Raw genomic sequence first — 16,302 nt, forward strand, 5'->3', positions numbered from 1 at the left:
CCACCACCAGCCCGAGTTCGGCCGCCAGCCCAGCCCAACCCCGATCCCGGAATCCTGCCTGGTTTCCAACAAAACCACCACCTGCCTGGACCCACCAACCTCCCGCAGCCTCTGTCCCCACCTGTCATCCACCCGCGAAACCCCGCCCACGAGGAGCCCGCGGGTTTCCCAAGTCCAGAAAGGGAAAGCCGCAAAGCCGGCCGCGGCCACGCACCAACGCGAAGCGGCGCCTACCCGCTCGCTTCCGTCCCCGACTCCCCCTCCCTCCCCATCCTATTCGCTCCGCCGCACCACCCACCCCATCGCCCGCCTCGCGGAATCCTCTCGTCTCCCGCCGCCGCCGCCACCGCCACCGCCACCCCGGCCGGAGGCCACGCGCCCCACGCGGCCGCTCGAACCCGAGGTCAGATCCAAACCCCATCCCCGGGACCGAATCGCGCCGCAGTTTTTCTAGGTTTTGGTACGGATCTAGGGTTGGCCGCGGAATTCCGGGGGCGGGGGCTATTCGCTCGGATTCCTCCGCGGCTCGGATTTCGCGCTCATGGCCGCCGGGCGCCACGAAGGGTACCGGGACTACGAGGCCAGGGAGCGGGAGCCCGACGCCGAGGCCGCCAGGAGGAGCCAGAGCCTCGGCGGCCGCCACCGGAGCGACGCCGACCGCCGCCGCGACGGCGGGCGCAGCAGCGGTGGCAGGGAATTCTCCAACGGCTATGGCCACCGCCGCTCGCACCCGCCCAAAAGCCGCCTCTCCACCAGGCTTGGGGACCGGGAGCCCGGCGAGGTGCTCAGCGGGAGCGCGTCAGACGACTCTGGTGGGAGGTCAGGCAGAGCGGCAGGGGAGAATACCATGTCCAGTTCTAGCAGGGAGGGTGAGGTGGCCGTGGGGGCGCCTGCTGCCCCTTCGCCCAGCAAAAAGAGGAAATTTTCGCCGATAATTTGGGACAGGGATAGCCCAAAGCCGCCGTCGTTACATTCTGGTACAGTGACTCTGAAGGGAGTGGTGGATTCCGCTTCTGCTGATACAGCAAGTGACAAGAAAGTGGTGGAGTCCTCCTCTGCTCAACTCCCTCCCCCTCCCCCGCTGCCACCACAGGGGCACATCCCAGAGAGGTTGGTCGTGGACAATTCACCAATGGATGTGGACCTTGCCGTTGACACTGACAACACTGAGCAGTTGCACGTGCTGCAGGATAGTAAAGTGCTTGAGGTAGAGGAGAGTAAAGTAAAGGAGGAAGAGGAGAGTAAAGTAAAGGAGGAAGAGGAGTACCCAACAATGCGGAACATATCAACTTCAAGGTGGGCAGGTGCTAACGATGACGACGAGGAGGGTGTAACACTGAGGAAGAAGAAAGTCTTATCTCCTGCAGATTCCGCTGAGCTGGGGCAGGGTAAGAAGACTCCTACACCAGAACTTGGGGAGGTTGTGACCAGTGATATGTCTGGACGGAGGACCATGTCAAGGTCATCTGATTCAGGGAGAATGGGTAACGATGAGAAGGAAGATTTGGAATTAGGTAAAGGTGACTACATGGATGTTGATAGAGGGGAGGCTAGTGTTAATGGTTCAGCTAATCTTCTATCTTCTGATTCGGAGGATGAAGTGCGCAGGTCTGAAACCCCTGAGCCAGTGAAGCCGGCTCATCGATGTATCAATATGCTGCAAGGTTGCAGAAGTGTTGATGTGTTTGAGAGGCTCAACAAGATTAATGAAGGCACCTATGGTGTTGTATATCGAGCAAAGGACAAGAAGACTGCTGAGATTGTTGCATTGAAGAAGGTCAAGATGGAAAAGGAGAGAGAAGGTTTCCCGTTGACCTCTCTTAGGGAAATCAACATCCTTTTATCTTTCCATCACCCTTCAATTGTTGACGTTAAGGAAGTAGTAGTTGGCAGTAGTCTTGATAGTATTTTTATGGTGATGGAGTACATGGAGCATGATCTTAAGGGTGTCATGGAGACAATGAAGCAGCCATATACCCAAAGTGAGGTCAAATGCTTAATGCTTCAGCTATTAGAGGGTGTAAAATATCTTCATGACAATTGGGTACTTCATAGGTAATGGTTAGCTTACCTTTTGTTCTTGTTCTTCAGATATTATATAACCAGGTTCCTGTTGACTATGTACTGATGATAAGCATCTCATTTATTTCAGGGATTTGAAGACTTCAAATCTATTGCTGAATAACCGTGGTGAGTTGAAAATATGTGATTTTGGACTGTCTCGTCAATATGGGAGCCCACTAAAACCTTATACTCAATTGGTTGTGACTTTGTGGTACAGGTAGGTCACCAGCCAACATCAGATTCCACAGCAGCGCTTTGACTACCTTAATTTATCACTGTAAGTTCTTTTATTTATAAATCACACTAATGTCTGTTTCTCCTCCTTGGCTACAGGTCACCTGAACTATTGCTAGGAACAAAGGAATACTCTACTGCTATTGACATGTGGTCCGTGGGCTGCATTATGGCAGAGCTTCTCGCCAAAGAACCACTGTTCAATGGGAAAACAGAGTTTGAACAGCTAGACAAGGTACTCCATTTGTCTTATGTATGCTTTCCATGCATGTTTCACAGTGCATATTCTTCTATGTTGCTGATAGCTGTAGCCGCCAATATAGATATGTATTCAATGATAGCTTATGGTGAAGCTACTTTTCTTGTAGATATTTAGAACACTTGGCACACCTAATGAGAAGATATGGCCTGGTTATGCCAAGTTACCTGGTGTCAAAGTCAACTTTGTTAAACAACCGTATGTTTCTTATACCTGCGTTTGTTGTTTCTCCACCGAGCGTATATGATTGTATGATTGCATCATATTTTGATTTTTTCTTCTTCAGGTACAACAGATTAAGGGATAAGTTCCCAGCTGCGTCTTTTTCTGGGCGTCCAAACCTATCTGAAGCTGGTTTTGATCTGTTGAATAAGCTCTTAACTTATGATCCTGCGAAGGTAAAATTAATACTCTTCAATGGGACTCGTGACTACATGAATCTTGCGTTGTCAATTTTTTACGCTTCATTGTCATTTATATTACTGACTAAGGACACTTGATTTTCTTGTACAGCGTATATCAGCTGAGGCTGCATTGGAGCATCCATGGTTCAGTGAAGTACCTCTACCTAAGTCGAAGGACTTCATGCCAACATTTCCAGCTCTAAACGAACTGGACAGGTGATTTTTTTACCCATCAGTTTTGCATATCCTATGCTTATAAATATTTATGTTCAATAGTCCATTTATATCTAATGTTATAAAATACACAGGCGTACCAGACGGTATATGAAGAGTCCTGATCCTCTAGAGGAGCAACGGTTGAAAGAACTGCAAGCAAAAGGCAACCGTGGCCTTTTCGGCTGAGCTCAAACCGCTTGCTTGGGTTTTGTTCGTACTGACTGCTATGCTTCAACCTGAATCAGTGAGGTCAGATGGCTTCTGAGGTGAGATGTGCCATGGACATGAAGTATCAGATCTTCTTGGTGTCTTCAAGCAACTGACAGCGTTCTTTAGCAGGCTTTGTGCTTAGTGACTTGTGGCCCATCATAGAATTCTTTTCACAGGATTAGCACTCCGACCAGATTGATCATGAAAGCAAATCTAACCTGCCTCCATCGTAAGGTTTGGCCTGTTGGCTTTATTGGCTACACACTTACACCTGTTTCACCTTTGGAACCTATGTATGTAAAATATTCCAGATTGGTACGTTGTAAACAATGCTCGGTGTGTTTGATTTACAATAAGATCATAAGAATCTATCATTTTTTTTCTCTCTGCTCCTATAGTGCTCTTTTCTTTTGATCTTTGCATTTTGTTTGCAAGAAATGAAAGTGGCGAAGGGGAAGGATGCCTTTAGCTTTTCTTCAGGAAATCATGGACAGTAATACAACTTGAAAGGTAAATATATTCAAGAGTTGTTTACCTCAAGAGATGTATTGCTGATTAAAAATTGATGAATACATGTTCTGAAAGATCATCTATACCCAAGGGCTCTGTTTTATTTTTCATAAAGAAACACCGTCTTAAATCCTAATCATGTTCGTAGCGCTAAGAACTCCCAATTCTGAAAAAAGGTGAAAAAATCCTAATCATGTTCGTAGCGCTAAGAACTCCCAATTCTGAAAAAAGGTGAAAAAAAGAGAATGACAGAGAACGAAGAAAAGTGCAAAACATGACTTGAATGAAGACCCAGCCTGGATGGGTGTATTCTCTTTTCCACCTTGACGATGTATACAAGTCAGTGTTAGTATCGAAGTATCTAACAGACATTGTATTATTCACCAAGAATTCCTTTATCTGAGCTGTTCTTCCATGCCTGTGCGTCATATGTCTATCGATTTAGGATACGAGTAAAGAATGTTATGTTTCTTTAGTTACTCTTTGTGATGTTTCTATTTTATATTTATCGTGCCATTTTGACATGCATGTATCTGCTGAGCAAATTGAGAACATGAAGGGAGCACTTGGATTTCATTTCTATCCGGTAGTTAGTCTAAATGTCCGTTTTACAAAGCTGGTTACTTGCCCATGACAAGATCAAAGATCAGGGATATCTCTTCTTGAGCAATGTGGTTCGGGTTCGCTTGTTAAGTTTTTCTCCCACGTCTTCTTTGTGTGTAAATTTGCTGTTCTGTGCTATTGGTAGCCAAAGATGTACTCCATCGCTATGTTGTTTGCATTTGGTGATAACTACTTCTACATTCTGCTCAAGTACTAGAGAGTTGGTTGGACTTACTACAACTGTTCTATCTGTGACACGTCTGCAGCTTAAGCTGTGGCTGCTTCAAGAGGAAGCTTGATGGCCGCCAGCTTGTTGTACCTAAGTGACTAAATTTTATGGGAGGTCTTGAAGTGTATTCATCTGTTACTTGAGTGAGCCATAGTGGTCACTGGTCAGTTTACTATCCTTCCTTGTTTATTAATGCACCATATTCATCCAACTGTTTTTTGGGGATGGTCATCTGTTATTTGTTTGCATGGAGTATGGTTTTTGTTGAGCTTTCATTTCGTCCTCTCCCATATGGCCGACACTCTGTTTTCTATTTGAAATATCTCCTTGACTGATGTAAATGCCACAACATTGGCATTGTTTACTCACCTCCACGAAATTGAGGCTATTTAGATTAGTGAGGGAGGTCAAAATTAGGCTGAAATACTAGTGTTGCATGCTCTCTGTTCCCCACTTTGGTTATGGTAGCCTGGTTGTTTTGATGGGCCACATTTGGAACAAACGTTTGGCATGCTCTTTGGGGATGCATAACTGCTTATGGTTCTCGATGTTCTTGTAGTAGTGTTTTCTTGTCATGGGTTTACATGAGCTGCCCTTGCCACTACAAATGTTCAATTGCTACTTGCCACTTCATTCTGTGTGACGTTGGTGATTCAGAGTTTTGCGTTGTCGAATGTGATGATCAATTTCTTGCCCATTTGTTTGCCTCTTATTTTAGTTTCAGTTGTCTTGCGGAAGATATATCAGCCCATCAGCTGGCTCGAGTATGTTTTTGCGATATAAACATTTGCGTAGTTGCAGTGGTGTTGGCGCGCAGAATAGAAAGATTGCAGTGGCATCGGTGCAAAGAATAGAAAGATAGAAACTACGGTCTATTCCCTCTGTTCACAAATATAAGATGTTTTACATATTTCCATATGGACTACATACAGACTGAAATGAATGAACAAAGACACTAAAATGTGTCTATATACATTCGAATCAGAAAATAGTTAGAACATCTCAGGACCGGAATTGAATTACCGATGGAGGGAGTACATTATAACCTATGTTGATAACTGAGGCTCGTAGAGTGGGGTTTTTGTTGGTGGCTACACATGCAGACGTTTTATTTGTTTGAGAGTTTTGTAGTACTGGTTTCTTTTTGCCCGGACCTCATGAATGCCATTCCATCACGAGTTCACAACAATGGGCAAGTTTGTTACTCCCTCTGATCCATAGACAAATCTAGGACAAGTAATATGGATAGGAGGGAGTAGTAGAAAACAAAGCAACATTTGTTGCCAATGTTTTAGAAAGTTTTTGGATTTTTTTTATTTCACTGCTTATCCAATGTGCATGTGTGCCCGGGATCAGAGTACTTTTGAGGCTCGTCACTTTATGGAAGAGCAGGTTTGCATCCGAGCTCAAGTGCCCCTGGCGTACAGTAAAATCAGGAAAAATAGTAAAAAAAATATCATAAAGTTCAGAATTTTTTTTGTGGTAACCTTGGACAAATGTTCTATGCCCTCTGTCCTGTAATATAATGGAACAGAGGGAGTATGTGCTTGCAAAAATTTATCAGGAACGAACATTCCTGGAAGTCGTGGCAAAAAGAACAAAATTGGTACTCCAAAAATGCCATGACTTCCATGAATGTCATTTCGTGATGAGAATTTGCAAGCATATAAAACATTTGTCAAAGGTGACAAAAAAAATCAGATTTTTAAATTTGTTTTTTCATTTTCTTTCGAACTGTTCACCGAGCTTGGGTGCAGAAGAACACTATAGGCTTCTTTGCTATATACCTCTTGTATAACAAGCAGCCTGATATCTCTCTCATCGCTGGACGTGAACTGCGATGGTGCCATTTTGTGTCTTTGTTGCATTCCCGCTGATGAGCTAGTCATGTACTTTTCCGGAACCATCGGTTCGAGTCGTCTGGATTGCCATAGTCGAGTAAGGGTCTCGTTGATTCAAAGGATTGGTCGTTTGATTCGTAGGATTGAATCCTATAGGAGGAATTTTTCCTAAGGATTCATGTGTACTACGTACATTTCATAGGAATTCTAGCATTCTTGAAATAAATCCTTTGCTTTTCCTGCAATATAATCAAACAAACACAAATCTTATAGAAATCCAATGGCCATTTCATTTTAATCCTACGTTTTGCCAATCCTGCGAATCAAAGAGGCCCTAATATTGTTGCTCACTCGTTGGCGTGGGGGATGTGGAGACTCCATTATTTGCAGGTCGATGTGGAAGGTCTGGACGACCAAGCGGGAGCACGCGCAACATGAGAGGCAAGTCGGTCTGGATGACTGAAGCAATTACTCTCCACCGCAGCGCACACTCGATGTGATTATTACATGTAAATGTAAATAGTTCGTTAATTAGTTGGAGGATCAAATACTAACATGAGTGCATATATGTTACTGGAAGAACGTTTCACGGTGAGACAGTAAAATGTGGGAGGTCTGCTCACGAACCTTCACACATCACAGTTCGTTGGGCGGTGCACGCTCCCCGACATGACTCACTGCTGTCGATAGAGTAGATGTGGTTGTCACGTGTGATGCGCACGTGGTAACCAACCAAAGGGCCTCGCTGGAACATATGGGCCCGGCAGTTAAAAAACATCGAGACGTACAAGCACTTCGCGGAACACTATCTGGCCTGCGACCACCGCCTGAGCTCTCTCCCGCCGTCTCTAGTAGGAGTAACTCCTGTCTGCCTCGGGTTTTGGGTCCCGTCGCTCATCCGAAGTTCCTAGTCATCCGTCAAAGCAAAATTACCGCAGAGGGCTCCGCGGTGCGACCCACCGAGTACTGTTTAGATCAGATGTGTTTGTACATTTCCCCTCAAAAAAAAAAAAGATGTGTTTGTACATTCAACCTTCCCCTGGAAGCCATCCGTGGATCAGCTAAAGCAAAGAAAAAAAAGTTCAATTTTTATTAACGTGGTAGGTCTGTAGACGCGGACGGCCAAAATTGTTGCAACTGCCGTAATACATGTTGAAATGTAGAAATACATCAACGCATCTACAGACCTAGTCTAAGACAAGAATTTTGGAACGAAAGGAGTACTACTCAAAAGCGACGGTTATATAACCAGTAAAGGCCAAACCATTAATTTATTAACGTTTGGCAGTCCTGGTTTTCTAAAGTTTTATTAGGAGCATAGTATTTTTTTCCCAAGAACCATGGTTATACAACCGTTTTATAAACCATGGTATCTTCAATATCATGCTTTTGGCAGTATTTGAATGCCTTTTTTTTCCTCGAGAAAAACTTTGGTTTTTCAAAACTGAATTATTCATTGACCAAGCATTGGAATATTGAGGTTTTAGAATACCGCAGTTTTAAAAACTTTGCTGCCAAACTGGCTCAAGATTTTTTTTCTCTAATATGCAATACAACATACGTTTTTTTTTTGCAAAACCTTGTCCTACATAAGAAAAAATGTTTATTTAGCAAGGGATTTTTCAAGTGCCTAACTAGAAAGTTTTAATGTAACACTCTAGGGAAATAAATCGGAATGTTCAAACCTTTCCCCTTCTACTTTCCTTGCGAAAGGGAAGTGCTCATTATCCCTTCTCTCCCTCGCCAAAGAGGCCATAAGTCCACTCCCCTTCCGTCCATTCCTCTGGCGATGGGAGGTTGGGAACCCAGGATCTTCATTTACGGTTTGTTTCGCGACGTCGATGATGCCGTCAATGAAATATCATTCCCTGACTCCATCTTTGCGGCGATACTGCTGCCGGTGGAACAAGGTTCCCTCGGCTTCGTTCTACCTTGGCAACGATGTCCTCGACAACGACATCAAGCAACCTGTGAGGATGGTTTGTCTCTACCCTTTTTGGGCAGTGTATCTAGCTTGTCCGATGCAAGTGACGACGCCACCGGTGGAATGGGGGCCCCCCAACTCTGTTCCTACCTTGGTGACAACGTCCTCGACGACGGCGGTGAGGAGTCCATGAGGATGCTTTGTCACCAGTCTTTTTGGGCCGTGCATCTAGCTTGTCGGAGTGCCGGTGACAAGGCGACATCGGTGCCGCCAACATCTTTTCTCTTGGCTCCACCCCGTTGCATTGGCATTCTTTTCATCATTGTTGCGACGACAGTGGAGGTCTTGTTCATGAGATGGCGGATGTGCTAGCTCGGTGATGGTCCTTTTATGGCGATGGGGTACTTCTTCTCTAGGGTGCTGGTTCTCCGGGTCCGGAGCCTTACGAGTTACGACTTCCCAACTGTTGGATACAAGGTGTGGCCGGCTTTGGCAACCAAGGGGCGGCGGCGACGGTGTCCTAGAAGTAGAAGACACGGTGAACCGCAAAGGTTTGGTTGTAATGTTCTTTTTCCCATGGGGCGTGCACGTTAAAAAAGAGAGGCTTTATGCTCTTATAGCAAAAAAGAAAAAAACAAATAAACGTAAAAATAAGATTTGAACATGGCCTAGGGAGTGCAGCCACGTCTGCAACGGTCTATAATCACCGGATGCCAGGTCTACAAATCCCGTCGATTTCGGTTTCCCTCAAAAAAAACTTGTTTTCACACCGCAAGCAACAACGGCTACAGCTCTCTGCCGCGGTACAAAATCTAAAAACTTACCGTTGCAAAGAAGATCAAACGGGGGCATTGAACCCGTTCCGTTTTCCGTGCCCCGATAAGACGGCAACCGATTAACCACGAAATTCAAAAGGAGCAAGAAAATAGGCAACTTCCCAAAACGAAAGCCTCCCAGACCCATCCCATCTCGTATCATAGGACACCAGGGGCGATCCCGTCCTTTCCCACCGCGAGCCGTCGCCCCCCTCCGGTCTCCTGCTTCTGCGCCTGGGGTTTCCTCCTTCCACTCGAAGCCAGCCTCCCCTCCGCTCTCTCTCTCTACTTCTACCCCCCACTCCCTCCCTCCTCCGCCCCCCCACCCGGCTCCGGTTCCGGCTCCAACCCCCGCCCCCGCCCCCAGAGGACCGCGGAGCCGCCGCCCGCCGCCCCGCACGAGGCCCGCCCATTCGCCGCCCGCGGCCGCGACGGAGGGCATTGCCGGCGGCGCTTCTGGTCAGTTCTTGCCCTTGCCTTCCCCATCTGCTCTCTGATTCCGCTGCCGCGCGGTTCTCCCCCCCCCCCCCCCCCCCCTTTCTTGGCTCGATTTGCCTCGCGCCCGTCGCCTCATTGCGGAATTTGGTTTGGTTTGGTTTGTTTTTGCAGTGTGATTTAGGTCTGCTGCCTGCCCGCCTGCCTCTGCTCGGCGGCTGCTCGTGCCCGGCGACGGCGCGATGTTCTACTCCAAGACGATGCTGTCCAAGAAGGGCCCGCTGGGCGCGGTGTGGGTGGCGGGCGTCCGCGGCGTCGCCGCGCTCACCAGGGACCAGGTCCTGGGCACCGACGTCGCCTCCTCCGTCGGTAAGCGATATCACGCCTAATTTGCCTCCGCATAGCCCGCCTCCTGCAATGCAACGAAAGCTCCCTCTTTTTCGTGGGGTTTTGAGGGTTTCTTGGGTTTGGTTGCGGCCTAGGCGAGGAGAAATCTCACCAATTTTTTGGGGAAAAAGAATCTTCTTTTCTGGCGGTCTCATGTTCTTTCCTGGCTTGGTTAAGGGCTTAGAGGAGAATGCGGGTCTCTAATTTGTGGGGTGAGTGGAACAGTAGATTGGGAGGGGTTTATGTGGGGGTTTATAGTACCTTACAGTGTGATGAGTGAAGGATGGGAGGGGAATCTTTGGTTCTTCACCCCTAAAAGAAGACCAAGAGAGAGCCACTCTTTTTCTCTTGTGGCTTCGGTTCCCGTTACTAGGTTGTGGTTGGTTGAGTGGTGATTCAACTTTTTCTTCTTGATTTTAGGAAGTATCGATGTGCACACCTATCTTTTTTTATCTTCTTGTGGAGTGTAAGCATCACTGTTCACAAATTTCGTTTCAAAATTCCTTCGGGGGGAAAGGAACATATTGCAGTTTTTTTTAAAGATTATCAGAAGATGAATGATAGGCTGTTGATAAAAAGCTTGAACCTGACTATGGGGTGTTTGCGTTTTGGCCAACGGAGGGTTATGGGTCTTTGTGGATGGTATGGTGTTCACGGCTCTTGGCCGGCGAGAACTTTTCACATATGTTTTTTTTATCTACGTTATCCAGGCGTGAACCTGAGCTGAGTTTCAGGTTGGGATACCAACTGAATATACCATGTGAACCAACTTTACTGTCGACAAAAACTACATAACGATATTGAATTCACTGGGAAACTGCTTGAAAATCGTTAAACATTTCGTCTTTCTGTTGACAGATGACATAGCCCTTCAAGTTTTTTTTCTTCTTTCTAATAGTATTGTGATGACTAGCTCACACGTTTCCTGTTCATGGCAGACAAGATTTTGCCCGACGTTGAAACCACATACAGAATACTTGGGTTGCTTCTGCTTGGTGTTGTTAGGATTTACTCCAAGAAGGTGGAATACCTCTGCTATGACAGCAATCAGTTTTTTGAATCAACTGTAAGAGGGAAGAAAGTTCTAAAGCGAGGGAAGAAAGGTGCTTGTGCAAGAAGATTGGTGCTAGACCAAGAAGACACTAGAAGATCGAAAAGAGTTGCCGTCGTTCAAGTCCCAGAATTGGACGAACCAGCTGATCTTCCACCAATCTTCACCGTACCCAAAAGATTTGAGCTCGACTCTTTTGATTTGCAGATACCTGAAGACAGGTAATGAACAAGCATGGTCGTAAACTAGTTTCATTTCTTTGTTGCTTGAAGTGTGCTGTCTCATTTGTTCCTTCTAAATTCCTCTGCAGAGAGGATGACAATGATGATCATCACCAATTGCCTCGTCAAGGTAGCAAATGCTGCAACTTGATGTTGCTGTTATTGCTAAGAAATCATTTATGACCTTCAATTATTTTGTGCAGATACTTTGTTGGAAGATGAACATCAGCGTATGCCAAATTTGTACGAGGTACCAAGCTTCCTTCCTACCATTCACTGAATAATCAAGACATGTATGCGCATAGAGTGAAATGCTTCTTATAACATCTGAAATTGGGGAGCTTGCCAAAAATATGCTATGTAGTAGGCAGCAGTTTCCTACTGCATGCACCTACCACCTAATGTGATCTATAAATGCGATACTTCCCAGGCAGACAGAATTACTAAGCTTGCATGCATCAGGCAGCAGTTTAAGCGACCTGTACCTTCCACCGATTGTTCCTGTTCTACCACTGATGGGGACCACAGTAGGTTCCACGTGTTACCTTACCTGATTACCATGGTCCTGTGTCAGTAGTTTCATGAATTCTCCGATTAAGGTGTTAAGTATCCATTTTGTTTGTGGTTTGTAAATTATTCCACCCACGTGTGTTACCTTAGATACGTTTGTTCCTTTGCATTAGCAGGTGACATGCAATACTGTCTGCTTCCTCTTGTTTTTATGCCTTATTTGTTTTGAGAAACTAAAACTTAAGATGTCTTATCAGGGGATGCCATATGCTGATCTGGACTCTGCTTACGTTGTGCCAGTATGCATGTAAGTACATAGGCTATGTTACCTAATTGTGTTAAAAGATTACTTCCAGTGGATTTCTGAGCCTATCTCTTGATGCAGCATCCCAACTGAAATGATCGGTGTCACTGATGAAGTCACCGATCTTCTGTACTTGGGTAACATAGGGGATGAACTTGAAAATGAAAGTCAGAATCCTGATCCTGCTTGCTTTACACCAGTGAAGGAGTAAGTATATGAACTATCACCCCCTCTCCTGACTCATTCATAAGAGCAGACTTGTTCCTCTCTGTTTGCTAATGTGAGACTATGAAACAGTGTTCTTCCACCTGAGGCGATGGATATGATGGCTGAAGCAAGCGAGCTTCCAGAGAAAAGCAAAGAGGGGAAGAAAGCTAGAAGAGAAGTGAATGGTGATCCTGCTTGTTCTGCCCCTTTGCCGGAGTGAGTATTGCTTACTCCCTTTCTTTTGTTACATCAAACTTTCTTTACTTCAAGATAATTCTGAAAATTATCATTGTAATTTGACATTATTAAGCATGCATTGATTCAGGAATCAAGAAATGCAAAGACCTGTGAATGCTGTGGAGAATGTGGTGTGTGCAGATCTAGGTGAAAATCATCCTGTAGTCGAAGAATCAGAAAATGGGTTAGCGGTAGGAAAACCGAACACAACACTATCTATAGAAATTCCTGACATCGAGGAACAAGAGTCTCTGGAACCTTCCACTCCAGAGCCCTTGCGAGAGGGAGCCTCAGGTTAACTTTTGTGAGAAGTTCCTATTCTACTTATTGTCATTATCTTGCTCATGTTTGTGACATATTTATCTCATTTACTAGAAAAATTTGTGGTTGCAACACCTGCTCAAAATGAGAAGCGCCAGGTTACCAGAAAAAGGAGGAGGGGGTTATACAATAAGAGAAAAGTTTGGGTGTTGTGGGATGAGAATGCTATCCTTGATAATGAGTAAGTACAATAACTTGCTTGTACAAGCTCTTTCATCTGTTGCATTACCTATTCCTGTGTGCTTGTATGCATCCTAGCAGCCAGTTTGAACTTCTCTATCAGCTTAAGAAGTTTGTATGGTGCAAATGAGTTAGTAATATGGAAGAGCTTGCACAAGATCTTCCATATGTTGCAAACCATTTTATTTTTGTTTGAGAACTGGGAGTGGTCTGATCTGCATTGACATGCTTCTTTAAGGTGTTTCCTCTTTTTGTACGAGAATTGGGAGGGGCTGATCTGCATTGTCATGCTTCTTTAAGGTGATTCCGTAGTATGTAAAATGGAACTTCAAATAGGATATGCATGGTCAATGCAAATTATAATATTGCCACATCAGCATGCTTTCTTTAAGGTGATACCGCAGTATGTTGATGGAACATTGAATTTCTATATACATGGTCCATTCATACTGTTTTTGGAACATCCTCCCTACAGCACGATGAGAGAAATGGTAGACGGGGTTGGTGTAGAGGATCTAGTCGTCAAAAGAAGGAAGGCGCCTCACACTCGCCATCAGATTTGGAGGGAGCCAAGATTTCGTTCTCTGCAGGATACTTTCATGGAGCCAATTCTTCCATGTGATAACATTGAGCCAATTATGCAATGTAAGTCAATCATTCATCTAGTCAGGCTCAGTTATTGATGCAAACATTAGTCATCAGCTTAGCTGATCATCTTATTTTAACAGATTCGACTACAGTGCGCCTTAATTCTACTACAGCCGATGCCTCATGCAGGGAATCCGTTAAAGCAAAGAAGTGTCTTTCATATGAACCTGCTGAATCCAGCAATCCCCACAAGGAAGCTGCAAATGAAGAAACAGAATGTGTCCCAAATGAACTAACAAATGGCATCCAGACTCCTGTTGGGTGCTACAATCAAAGTCAGCAAAGTCAAGATGTTTGTGAATGCAATGATGATACACCCTATGAAAAGAACAACACACTAGTCAATGGAGATGAATCAGTGCTGCCAGAAGAGAGATTGTATGAATCAACCAGTCACAGTGCATTGCGCAATGAATCATTGACTGCTGATATAGATGCGGTAAGCAAGCGTCTACATCTAAACTCGGTGGGAAAAAAGATTCTATTATGGTTTTACACCACACTTTATTCATTTGAGAATGTTCTCTGGTTGCAGGATATTCCTATGGATGAAGAGCATGCTGCCAGAGATGAAGGTAATGTTTACAACTTATAGTATAAACTTATAGTAGTTTATACTGCTTGTGCTCGTGCTGTTTGATGTTTGTGCTTTGCCATCCTATTCTTATACACTCACTATTATTTTTGCAGATTTCCCGCTTTCAACAAGAACTAGGTGAGAACAAGATTGTTGTTGCTTTTCCTTTGTATTCTTCCTGCTTTTATCTGCCTGTAATACTTACTCTCTAGGTTCACTATTTCAGGGCAGTAGCAAAGTGCCTCCATCAGCTATTCTTGGACCAGAAGTGCCAGGAGCAAAGTAATGTCCCCGTGACGCTCGGCCAAGCCCTCGAAGGCAGCAAGAGGAAAACCACAGCAAGATTCTTCTATGAAACTCTGGTAAGCCTGCTAGTTGAGTTCTTTTCTTGAAAGATTGAACTGGATAAAAGGCATGGATTGATACAAATGATCGATCACTCGGTGTCTTGACATATTTATGCATATCCATCGCATTTTTCATTCTTAAGTAAGAAATATTCTTCTCTGCAATGCGATTTGATGCCGTGTCCTCTTTCATTGCAACGCGCGTCTTTCTAAATTTGCAAAATTTGTTCCATTCTTATTCTTACCAACAGTTGCTTGTGTCTTGTAAAATTCCAGTTTAGATTCACACTACGTTCTTCCCAAAACACAACAGTGTACCCCTTGTATACTGATGGAAAATAAATAAATGCTAATAAGCCCTCTCTTGTGCAGATCCTCAAGAGCCGCGGGTTGATAGACGTGAATCAGGAGAAGCCCTATGAGAACATCACAATCTCTGCAACTCCACAGCTTGACGCGGTGCTGCAGAATCCAGTGCCCGCTTCAACTTCTTAGCAGCAGCATGTCAGGGTAGGTAGTTTTAGGAGAAGAGGACTCGAAGTTTCAGTTTTTTGCTATACCCGTAGCATCATCTTGAGGATATGTACTGGTGACAGGCCAGTTGTATATATGGATCGTTCGTTCGTATGGGTCAGGATTACATAGAGAGAGCTTTAGGATCTTGCTCGGTTAAGTTAACGACAGGCCGAGTTTCTTGCTGGTCGCATGCGGGATGTAAGTTAGCTGATGAGGAGGGGGTTTATTCAGATTGCAGTTTCTTGCCGGTTGCATGTTGAATGCTGATGGCATCTGCCAATGAGTAAAAGAGTAGGCAAAAAACACTCTGCCTGGTTTGATTGATGCCGAGCGCGAGCAATTTCTTTTCTTGGTAATTTTTGGATCAATTTTCTAGGCAATCTCTATTCTTAGGGGGAGCAAGTCTGTTGCTTCTGGGCTCTGCATCTCTTCTCATGCAGTGTGCGAGACCACACACAATACTTCAAAAGTAGATCAAAGAGCAGAATGAAAAATGAGTATTTACTGTGAAAGTGTCATTGGCAGATGTCATGATAACTGAGATCATATTTACTGTGGTAATTGAGGCGCTCAGTTTGGCCGCCTATTTGGGTATGATAACTGAACTCATATTTACTGTGGTAACCTGACAGTTTAAAGAGTTGCTACCACAAGGCACTGGGCAACCCACACAATTCATATATGTGTGAATAACACTGGGCAACCCACACAGTTCATGGATGTGATCCGATGATGATATCTCATGTAATTGGGACGATGATCCCCCACATCTCCTTGTTCAGGATTTAGTAACCTTGTTACCTGTTCAATAAAGTAATGATGGCATCCCTAGAAAAAAAGAAAAAGGATGACTGGAAAGTCCATCTCATGCATGTTGTAGATGTGTTCCTTGCTAGTTCACAAATGTAATTCTTAGGTACTGTTAGTAACGAGGGTACCAAATTAATTGGTCATATTTACAACTCGATGCAAGAACTACAAAGGCCTAAACGACTAGCTAAGGACGAGTTGTTTATGCACATAAAAAACTCAGAGTAAAAGTTATATATGAT

The 16,302-nt window shown here is 44.7% G+C and overlaps 2 protein-coding genes and 1 long non-coding RNA gene across 6 annotated transcripts; all 3 read left to right on the forward strand.

The window, feature by feature from the left end:
* The first annotated feature begins 207 nt into the window (after positions 1-207).
* LOC125538795 (cyclin-dependent kinase G-2-like) lies at positions 208-3,770 on the forward strand. Of its 4 annotated transcripts, none has more exons than XR_007296515.1 (8): positions 209-2,055; positions 2,153-2,281; positions 2,398-2,533; positions 2,667-2,755; positions 2,844-2,955; positions 3,071-3,177; positions 3,270-3,443; positions 3,514-3,770. XR_007296515.1 is itself a non-coding variant. In XM_048702084.1 (7 exons), the coding sequence occupies exons 1-7, from the start codon at positions 542-544 to the stop codon at positions 3,361-3,363; spliced, it is 2,181 nt and encodes a 726-aa protein (XP_048558041.1). In that variant the 5' UTR covers positions 209-541; the 3' UTR covers positions 3,364-3,770. The 4 variants fall into 4 exon arrangements, 1 of the variants encoding a protein (XP_048558041.1); XR_007296514.1 differs by having other exon boundaries at positions 3,517-3,770; XM_048702084.1 differs by having other exon boundaries at positions 3,270-3,770.
* A 133-nt stretch (positions 3,771-3,903) lies between these two features.
* On the forward strand, positions 3,904-4,710 carry LOC125538797. The gene is made up of 2 exons (XR_007296517.1): positions 3,904-4,073; positions 4,129-4,710. It is a non-coding gene; the product is annotated as an uncharacterized LOC125538797 (long non-coding RNA).
* A 4,803-nt stretch (positions 4,711-9,513) lies between these two features.
* Positions 9,514-15,574, forward strand: LOC125538796 (sister chromatid cohesion 1 protein 2-like). Its single transcript, XM_048702085.1, has 16 exons — positions 9,514-9,768; positions 9,919-10,113; positions 11,070-11,403; positions 11,493-11,533; positions 11,607-11,653; positions 12,171-12,220; positions 12,299-12,424; positions 12,515-12,640; positions 12,750-12,955; positions 13,037-13,163; positions 13,638-13,807; positions 13,891-14,249; positions 14,346-14,385; positions 14,501-14,525; positions 14,614-14,749; positions 15,107-15,574. Exons 2-16 carry the CDS (start codon positions 9,987-9,989, stop codon positions 15,227-15,229), a joined length of 2,037 nt encoding a protein of 678 aa, XP_048558042.1. The 5' UTR covers positions 9,514-9,768; positions 9,919-9,986; the 3' UTR covers positions 15,230-15,574.
* Positions 15,575-16,302: the final 728 nt, after the last annotated feature.

This window comes from Triticum urartu, chromosome 2, assembly GCF_003073215.2.
Source record: "Triticum urartu cultivar G1812 chromosome 2, Tu2.1, whole genome shotgun sequence".
NCBI classification, from domain to species: domain Eukaryota; kingdom Viridiplantae; phylum Streptophyta; class Magnoliopsida; order Poales; family Poaceae; genus Triticum; species Triticum urartu.

What these genes read in the sequence shown, in the direction of transcription:
- LOC125538796 (XM_048702085.1), top strand. Translation starts at nt 9,987, where the DNA reads ATGTTCTACTCCAAGACGATGCTGTCCAAGAAGGGCCCGCTGGGCGCG. An exon ending in CGACGTCGCCTCCTCCGTCG is followed by an intron (nt 10,114 to 11,069) that starts GTAAGCGATATC and finishes TGTTCATGGCAG; the next exon opens with ACAAGATTTTGCCCGACGTT. An exon ending in TGACTGCTGATATAGATGCG is followed by an intron (nt 14,250 to 14,345) that starts GTAAGCAAGCGT and finishes CTCTGGTTGCAG; the next exon opens with GATATTCCTATGGATGAAGA.
- LOC125538795 (XM_048702084.1), top strand. Translation starts at nt 542, where the DNA reads ATGGCCGCCGGGCGCCACGAAGGGTACCGGGACTACGAGGCCAGGGAG. An exon ending in GACAATTGGGTACTTCATAG is followed by an intron (nt 2,056 to 2,152) that starts GTAATGGTTAGC and finishes CATTTATTTCAG; the next exon opens with GGATTTGAAGACTTCAAATC. An exon ending in GTTGTGACTTTGTGGTACAG is followed by an intron (nt 2,282 to 2,397) that starts GTAGGTCACCAG and finishes CCTTGGCTACAG; the next exon opens with GTCACCTGAACTATTGCTAG.